The 9,148-nt window shown below is 53.4% G+C and overlaps 1 protein-coding gene across 1 annotated transcript; it reads left to right on the top strand.

The window, feature by feature from the left end:
• The first annotated feature begins 6,832 nt into the window (after positions 1 to 6,832).
• LOC108640435 (olfactory receptor 14J1-like) lies at positions 6,833 to 8,492 on the top strand. Its single transcript, XM_029962203.1, has 2 exons — positions 6,833 to 7,797; positions 8,441 to 8,492. Exons 1-2 carry the CDS (start codon positions 6,833 to 6,835, stop codon positions 8,490 to 8,492), a joined length of 1,017 nt encoding a protein of 338 aa, XP_029818063.1.
• Positions 8,493 to 9,148: the final 656 nt, after the last annotated feature.

A 9,148-nucleotide genomic window follows, 5' to 3' on the forward strand; every position in this document is an offset into this window, starting at 1 on the left:
TTGGACAAACTGGACCAAGTTAGTACTTGAAAGCCACCTGCTGGATTTAGCATTAATTACTCCTTGTTTTGATCATAGAGGAAAAAAGCTCACACAACACAATCTCTGTGGACCCAACAGAGAAAACATCCCCAGGGTCTTGTTAGAGCACAAACCTGCAAACAGGGATGACAGGTCAGAGAATCACAGAATCATCAAGGTTGGAAGAGCCCTTCCAGATCTTCGAGTCCAACTGTCAACCCAGCACCACCAGAATCACCCCTAAACCCCATCCCAAAGCACTACATCCAGATGCCACCTGAATGCTTTCAGAGACTCCACCACCTCACTGGGCTACTTGTTCCAATGCCTGAGCACTCTCTCAGTGGAAAAAGGGTTTTTGAATATCTAATATGAACCTTGCCTGATGCAATTTAAGGCTGTTTCCTCTCTTCCTGTCACTAAAGGCTTTGCAGAAGAGACCAACCCCCACCCCACTAAAACCTCCTTTCAGGTCATTGTAGAGAGCAATGAGGTCCCCCCTGAGCCTCCCCCTCTCCAGACTCAACCAGCCCAGTTCCCTCAGCCGTCCCTCAGCAGACATGTTTTCCAGAGCCTTCCCCAGCTCCGGTCCCTTCTCTGGACACGCTCCAGCCCCTCAAGGGCCTTTTGGCACTGAGGGCCCAGAACTGGACACAGCACTCCAGGTGGGGCCTCCCCAGTGCCCAGCACAGAGGGGCAATCAGTTCTCTGCTCCTGCTGGCCACACTCTTCTCCACTAAGGCCACGATGCCCTTGGCCTTCTTGCCCCCCTGGGCACTCTCTGCCTCATATCCAGCCGCTGTCAGGCAGCACCCCCAAGTCCCTTCCTGCTGAGCAGCTCTCCAGCCCCTCTGCCCCCAGCCTGGAGCGTTCCAGGGGGTTGTTGGGACCCAAGGGCAGGCCCTGACACTTGACCTTATTGATCCAGCCTGTCCAGATCCCTCTGCAGAGCCTTCCTACCCTCCAGCACATCCACACTCACACCCAGATCAGTCAGTCTCCCAAACAGAACAAAGTCTGACCACCAGCAGTCCAGGCTGTCAGTTCTGCTGCCCCCTCCTTCCTCCACCCAGAATGGAAAACTCCATCATTTTGGGGTCTCTGTGCCCAATGGCTCCGACCACCACATCCCCCACCAGTCACAGAATCATGGAATGGTTTGGGTTGGAAGGGACCTTAAAGAGCATCTCAGTCCAACCCCCTGCCATGGGCAGGGTCACCTTCCACTAGACTCAGAGCTCAGAGCCCCATCCAACCTGGCCGTGAACACTTCTAGGGATGGGGCAGCCAGAACTTCTCTGAGCAACCTGTGCCAGGATCTCACTACCATCCCAGTCCAGAAATTCTTCCTAATATCCCATCTAACCCTTCCTTTTCTCAGTGTGAAGCCATTCCCCTTGTCCTGTCACTCCGGGACTTTGTCCAAAGTATCTCTCCATCTTTCTTGTTGGCTCAATCAGATACTGAAGGCCACAATTAGGTTACCCTGGAACCTTCTCTTTTCCAACCTGAACAATCCCAATTCTCTCAGCCTTTCCTCACAGTAGAGCTGCTCCATACCTCTGATCCCCTTGCTACTCCCCTCTGGACTCGCTCCAGCAGGTCCATGTCCTTCCTGTGCTGGAGCCCAGAGCTGGAGGCAGCTCTGCAGGGGTGACAACATTACAGCCCTGTGTGTTCCAGCAAGGACACTGTGGAACCTCCTGGAGTAAAGGGGCCATTGTGACACTGTAGGGCCTTCTGGACCCAAAGGAGCCCTGGGACACTGGGCAATCTCATGGAATCAAGGCAGCATTGTGGCGCTCCAGGGCCTCATGAAATCAAAGGAATCCTGGGACACTGTGGAACCTCATAGAACCAAGGATTCATTGTGCCATGAAGGGCCTCATGGAACCAAGGGAGCCCTGAGACATTTCGGGCCCTCATAGAATCAGGGGCCATTGTGACACTGAGGAACCTTGAGGACTCAAAGGCCACTGTGACACTGCAGGGCCTCATGGAACCAAAGGAACCCTGGGACTTTTCAGAACCTCATGGAATCAAGGGGCCACTGTGACACTGAAGAGCGTGAGGGAGACAAAGGGACCCCGGGACACTGTGGACCTAAAGAAATCAAGGGCCCATATTGGCACTGTGGAACCTCATGGAATCAAGGAGACATTCTTATGCTGCAGGGCATTATTGAGCCTAAGTGACCATTGTGACACTGTGGAACCTGATGGAGTCAAGGGGCCTTTGTGACATGAGGGGCCTCATGGAACCAAAGGAACCCGGAGACACTTCAGGACCTTGTGGAATCAAGGGACCACTGTCATCCTGCAGAGCCTTATAGAGCTAAATGGACCCTGGGACACTGTGGAAGATGGAATCGAGGGGCCACTGTGATACTGCAGAAGCTCATGGAACCAAAGGAACCCTGGGACACTGTGGAACCTCATGGAATCAAGAGGCCATTGTGACACTGTAGGGCCTCACAGAACCAAAGGAAGCCTGAGACATTGTGGAACCTCATGGAATGAAGGGGCCATTGTGACACTGCAGGGCCTCATGGAACCAAAGGATTCCTGGGACACTGTGGAATCTCATGGAACCAAGGGGCCACTGTTTTATGTGGGGCCTCCTAGAACCAAAGGAGACCTGAGACATTTTGCAAACCCATGGAATCAAGGGTCCATTGTCACACTGCAGAGCCTTACGAAGCCAAATGGACCCTGTGACTCTGTGGAACCTCATGGAATCCAGTGGCCATTCCGACACTGTAAAACCTCTTGGATACTCTCAGGTTCCCATTATTAAGAGACACTGTGGTGGTTTGGGCTAGGCCTTCCTTGGTGACCAGTTTGTAACCAAGGAAGGGTCCAGATTTACCCAGTATTCCCTACGATTTCTACGTAAGCCAGACTATAAGAAGAAAGGAGGAAAGGTGTTCGTTCTCTTTCCTTCCGGCAGCTTGGAGGTGCAGGTTCCCTGCTGTTGAGTCTGCCGTGTTGGGGAGCGAGGCCTGGTAAGGCCTTGTCGACCTTGGGAGGCGGAGGTTGCCGGCAATCGTTCTGGAGAGACTCTCGGTTGTCCCAGGGAGAGTGGTGGGATTTTTCTTTGCTAACTCTTTAGTTACTAGATCTTGGGCTACTAATTGGGATATATGTATTTTATTTTGGTTTTCTTCCCTTTCCCTTCCCTTTCCCTTGTGAAATTGTATATATATTTCAAATTGTATATAACATTACATAAGTGTAAATATATATATATATATATATCACTTTAGCTGTCTCTCTCCAGTTCTGGTTTTTCTTAGTTGTCTTTTCTCCCTCTTCTCCCTTAGGTTTTGGGGGGCGGGACGGACTTCTTGTGGTAGGGTTTGGAGACTTGGCAGGGAGCCAGCTTAAACCATATCAGACACCTCTGCCCAAATTCAGCTGCAAAGGAGACCATGTGCCAAAGTCAGCAGTCCAGCTTTGATTTAACAGTAAATATGAGGGAGAGAGAAAGAAATAGTGCAATTCTGTCCTGTGGGCTACTTCCAAAGCTTCACCTTCCTTTAGGCCTTGGAATTAAAGGCCTTCCTGTTTGCCACCAGTGCTTATGTCTTGTGGTACCTTATGGGATTTTCCTGCTTTGACAGTGTTTTGAGACAGTTCATTGTGCCCTTCAAGTCCTTCCATGGGCACAGACATACCACTCTCACCAGTGTCTGGCCCTCCAAAGAACACAAGCCCTGATGATTTGTAGCTCCCACTCCAGTGGTTGGCACTTGGAGCTCCCTCCGTACCCAGAGCTCAGAGCTCCCTTGTGCCAGAAAGTTTAAAGAGATTGTGCCTCATTCTGCCAAGACAACCCTGGGAAAAAAGTGTCCCTCTGTGTTTCCTTGGATCGGAGCACTCTGTTGTCATCTTCCAAAACCTTGCAGAGCTCCCAGAGATCTCCCAGGAAGGAATTTGGGGCCTCAAGCACAGGACCCATATATAGAGGCTGAGGACTCAGGGGTCAGGGGTGTGAAGATTGAGGACAGTAGAGGAGTAGCCTGAGAGGTCTGGAAGGGGGGTGTGAGAGCTGGTGGAGCTTTTCTTCCTGTCAGAAAACAGCCTAAGAAAGAACTAGTGCCACCAAGGGCAGCTGGGGTGGCCTAGACTGGTGACAAGAAGTCAGAAATTTCCCTCTGAGGTCAGTGTTGTGGTGCAATATGTCACCAAGAAGGAGTCTGGATGAGCCCAAGGCTTTGTGTGTGCAGGAAGAGCCAGGGAGGACGCAGAGATGTCAGTGCAGGAAGGTGCCAGCCAGGGGGGGCAGCCGGGGGGATGACGACAGCCTGCAGGGAAAGGGGCAGGGCATGGACACCGTAGGACAGCCTGGGCTGGAGAGGAGACAGGGATGGGGAGAAGCTGAAAGGCCCTGACAGAGCCACCTTCTGCAGGCCTTTGGCCATGGCTGCTGTCTGTGCCCCTGATGCCAGGAGGAGGGGAGTGCCCCTTGCAGCCCTGGGGCCTCATGGCCTCCTTGTCCCTGCTCAGCAGCCTGGCAGGTGCCACCCCATGGTCCTGCCCTTGGCATTGCACATCCCACATCCCAGTGCCCCAGGAAGAGCCCTGAGGAATGAGGCAGGGACAGGATCTGCCTTCCCAGGGGCTGGGGTCAGGGTTTGGCCTGTTGGATTAATGAAATACATCCAGGTTTCCTCAGCATCAGAGCCACCTTTCCCTTGCTTGTCCATTCTTGTCATCACTGCAATTTTCTGTTCCAACTGGAATCTGGGGACACTTTCACAGTTGTGTCCCACATTGAGACCCAGTAACAGTACAAGAAACTTCAGTATTTCAAACTCATTTTGAGTTCTTGAAAAGTTGTTTGAACTTACTCTCAGGGACTGAGTTTCACGTAAACAACACAAACCCCCTCTGGGGGTCATTAAAGACCTGGAGCTGTTGCTGTGCTGCTGAGCTGGGCTGGGCTCCTGGCACACAGGGAACTCCTGGCAAGCAAGAAGAGCTTCAAAGAGACAGCTCTGCTGGTGAGCAGCTCCTCTGCACAGCCCAGCAGGGCTGAGGGCACTGCCTGCAGCACCCAGGGCACAGGAGAGAAGGCAGAGAGATGGGAGGCAGCCTGGGCTGGGAGGTGACTGAGCTCTCACTACAGGAGAAACCTTCCCAGGATTTGAAGGAAGAATTCTCTGGCTGTAGGAAAGTTCAACTTGCCTTCCTGGAGGCATCTCCTAAAACTGGCACATCCCACAGCTTCCAGGATCTTTCAGCAGGACTCTCCCAGTTGCTGCAGTGCAGGGGAAGTGGCCATATGGCAGAGCAGGGCAGGAGCTGCAGGCAGCAAGGGCAGAGAGGAGAAGGGAGCAGAAGGTTCAAGGGATCCTGGGCTGGGAGGACAGGGCAGAGCTGCTCAGGGCAGGAACCTTGCCAGCCCTTTGCCACGGTCAGGCTGTGGCTGCAGAGCAGTGCAGGTGAGTTCCTGCAAGTGCCTCTCCCAGCTGCCAAATGGCAGCAGTGGCAGGAGCTGTCAGGATGGCTCTGCTGGATTTGCTGGGGTGCAGCAGGAGAAGCTGCTGCAGAGCAGGACTTGCTGCTGCCCCATCAGAGGCCCAGGGCCAGAAGGTTCCCTGTGCCAGGGCTGGCTGTGGGGTGGGAAGGTGGAGGTGCAGCCAGGGGTGCCCAGGGCTGTGGGGCAGAGCAGGGTCCTGCCCCCAGGGCTCTGTGTGCTGGGGCAGGGACTCTGCTGCCTGCCAGGCTCAGCTCTCAGCCCGGCCAAGGAGCTGCCACGGGGCTGAGGGAGAAGGGCTGTGGGGAAGGAACAACTCCTGGGAGGGCAGAGCAGGGCAGAGTCCTTCTGATCTCCAAAGTGTGCTGCAGGGATGAGGGCTGGTCACAGCTCCAGATCAAAGCAGGAAATTTCCCAGAAGGTATTTGCAAGAGGCACAGACAGACAGGTGGTATTAAAGAGAAGGAACCAGTTCTTTCAGTGTTATACTCTGGGTTGTCTGGGTGCTGACTGTGACAGAGAAAATAATCTCTGAGCACAGGAGGAGACACTGAAACTTGAGCTCTGTTAGATTAGAGGGTGCTGAACCTGAGAGCATCAGACATCAAAACTGTCTTACAGACGCATCAGTGTCACTTTTCCAGCCTCCTCAGGGTTGCTCTGACATTGCCATCAGAGCCTGCCCAGGCAGAGATGCCCCTGGGCAGTGCCCTGTGCTGCTGGGAGGGCTCTGAAAGGCAGAGCTGAGCCCCCAGGGCTGGGATGGGCTCTGGCAGCACTGGCAGGGCCCAGCCCTGGGCCCAGGGAAGCAGCTGCTGGCAGGGACAGCTCCAGGCAGCAGAGCCCTGGGCAGGGAGTGGGGGGGAAAGTGCCCCCAAGGCCTGGGGGAGGGGGTGTTCAGGCAGCTCTGGGGGCCCTTCCCTGCAGCTCTGCTGGGCACTGTGTGCTGGGCCATAGAAATGAGGATTCCTGCAGTGGAAAAGAACCTTCCCCAGGTGTGATGGTAAAAATAGAAAACACAGGTACAATTATTCTAAGGACAGACTAAGCTTCTGCTCTGCAGCCCCAGCTCTTCTGAATCATGGGTGTAGAGAGGGAACTTTTCTATTCAAGATGTGTTACAACTGACATTCCTTGTGTGTCTGAGAGCTCTACCAAAAAAGTTATATGTCACACCACAGCAGAGTAAAACAGACTCCTTGACAGTGAATTTGGTGACATTTGACACATTGATTTCTTTTAGAAATTGAGTGGCTTTTTCACAGAGGTCTGTCTCAACTGTTCCCTGTCCTTTCCTTTTTTTGATAGGACCTATGCTAAGAAATAACAAATGTCCAACAGCAGCTCCCTCACCCAGTTCCTCCTCCTGGCATTCTCAGACAGGCGGGAGCTGCAGCTCCTGCACTTCTGGCTCTTCCTGGCCATCTCCCTGGCTGCCCTCCTGGCCAACGGCCTCATCCTCAGCGCCGTAGCCTGTGACCCCCACCTGCACACCCCCATGGGCTTCTTCCTGCTCAACCTCTCCCTCACAGACCTGGGCTGCATCTGCACCACTGTCCCCAAAGCCATGCACAATTCCCTCCGTAACACCACAACCATCTCCTACATGGGATGTGCTGCACAGCTCTTTTCCTTTATGTTTCTCATCACCGTAGAGTTTTTCCTCCTCACCATCATGTGCTACGACCGCTACATTGCCATCTGCAAACCCCTGCACTACGGGACCCTCCTGGGCAGCAGAGCTTGTGCCCACATGGCAGCAGCTGCCTGGGCCACTGGCTTTCTCTATTCTCTGCTGCACACAGACAATACATTTTCCCTGCCCCTGTGCCAGGGCAATGCCCTGGGCCAGTTCTTCTGTGAGGTTCCTCAGATTCTTAAACTCTTCTGCTCCAAATCCTACATCAGGGAACTTGGTGTTTTACTGATTACTGCCTGTTTAGTGTTTGGTTGTTTCATTTTCATTGTGTTGTCCTATGTGCAGATCTTCAGGGCTGTTCTGAGGATCCCCTCGCAGCAGGGACAGCACAAAGCCTTTTCCACCTGCCTCCCTCACCTGGCTGTGGTCTCCCTGTTCCTCAGCACTGGCACCTTTGCCTACCTGAAGCCTCCCTCCATCTCCTCCCCATCCCTGGATCTGGCTTTGTCAGTTCTGTATTCAGTGGTGCCTCCAGCACTGAACCCCTTCATCTATAGCCTCAGGAACCAGGAGCTCAAGGATGCCCTGAGAAAAATGATGATTTTTCAGGAGCTTTTCAGGATGCTTTTCAGGAGCAATAAAGTGCCTATGTTCTGGTGTGTAGCATTCAGAATGGGATTCCTTAATGACCCAACCTTCCTGCTCAGGTTTTTCATGGAGGTCATTGGGTTCTTGTTCCAATAATTTTCTGTACAATGAAATATAATTATGCATCTGCCTTCTAACTTAGTGTCTACCCGTTGAATTTGACCCAGACATGTAAAAATGATGAATTGTACTCTAACTATTTAAACACAATAAAGGACCCTGCAGTGCCTTCTTTGTCCAAGACCCTTCTTCTTAGCTGTTCCTAAAGGACAGCACACTGCAGGACAGGGGGTATTTGCAAACAGGAAGGGGACAATAATCCCAGCCCAGCAGCACTGCCAGGGAGCAGCAGGGCTTGGTCTTTGCAGAGCTGCTCTCTTGCCCCTTCCACACTGTCCTCCTGAGCCCCTTTCTCGCTGTAAGGCCTGAGTGCTCTCTGAGCACAGTCCTGTGGGCTGGAAGCCCTTGGAGCACAGGCAGGGACAGGCCCTGGGAATTTGTGAAGCAGAGCTGGGCTCCCTCACAGCATCTCCAGGATTCTGTGGGATCTTCTGAGAGCAGGGCATGTACTGGGTCACTTCTTCTGGGACCTTGCTCCAGGGCTGGAACTCTCCTGCAGTGACACCATGACACTCCTGCTCTGCTTTCCAGGTTCCATTTTCAGATCCAGTCTTCCCCTCCTGTTCACAGGGACATCCTGTGAGTGCTTCAGAGCTGCCATCCTGGGGCAGCTCCTGCCCAGCGTGGGCAGGCACAAGGTCTCTCCAGCTGCTCCTCTCACCTCCCCAGTGCCACTGTTTTCTGCAGCCTCCTCATCCTTGCCCAGCACAGCCCTCCTGGCACAGTTGGACACAGCCCTTGTTCTACCCCCTCCTCAGGCACCTGCCCAACCCCCTCAGCTCCAGCCTGCTGGCCAGAAACCTTCAGGGCAGGGAGGCACCAGGGAAAATGCTGAGGAAACCTTTCAGCTGCACTCAAATCCAATTGGATGGGTTGGCCTTCTGGGAGAAATCCCTTCTCATTCTCCAGAACCACCAGAACAACCTGTGTTGTGTCCTGGGCACTCCTCTGGAAGTGTGGCATATTGGAAATGGTTTTGGTGTCAGGGATACTGAGAAGGCTGGGCAGTGTCACTGGGAGACCTCTCCCAAACCCTTAGAAAGTCCAGAGCCATCCCAGAGCTTCCTGGGGCCTTGGCAAAGGCAGACATGGAACCAGTCTGCAAACAGGGCAGCAAGGAGGGTTGGCAGAGTTCCAGACTGCTCAGGTTCATCAGGGAAGGGGATAGGGCAAGTCCTCCTGCAGCCATTGCCAGGCATGGGAAGGATAAGGCAGGGATTGCAGAAACCCTGTGGGAGG

The sequence above is a fragment of the Manacus vitellinus genome, unplaced genomic scaffold, assembly GCF_001715985.3.
Source record: "Manacus vitellinus isolate BGI_N305 unplaced genomic scaffold, ASM171598v3 ctg7180002428236_pilon, whole genome shotgun sequence".
Lineage (NCBI taxonomy): Eukaryota > Metazoa > Chordata > Aves > Passeriformes > Pipridae > Manacus > Manacus vitellinus.

Coding starts and splice junctions, on each gene's coding strand:
- LOC108640435 (XM_029962203.1), top strand. CDS start 6,833: ATGTCCAACAGCAGCTCCCTCACCCAGTTCCTCCTCCTGGCATTCTCA. Junction 7,798..8,440: donor AATAAAGTGCCTATGTTCTG/GTGTGTAGCATT, acceptor TCTGCTTTCCAG/GTTCCATTTTCAGATCCAGT.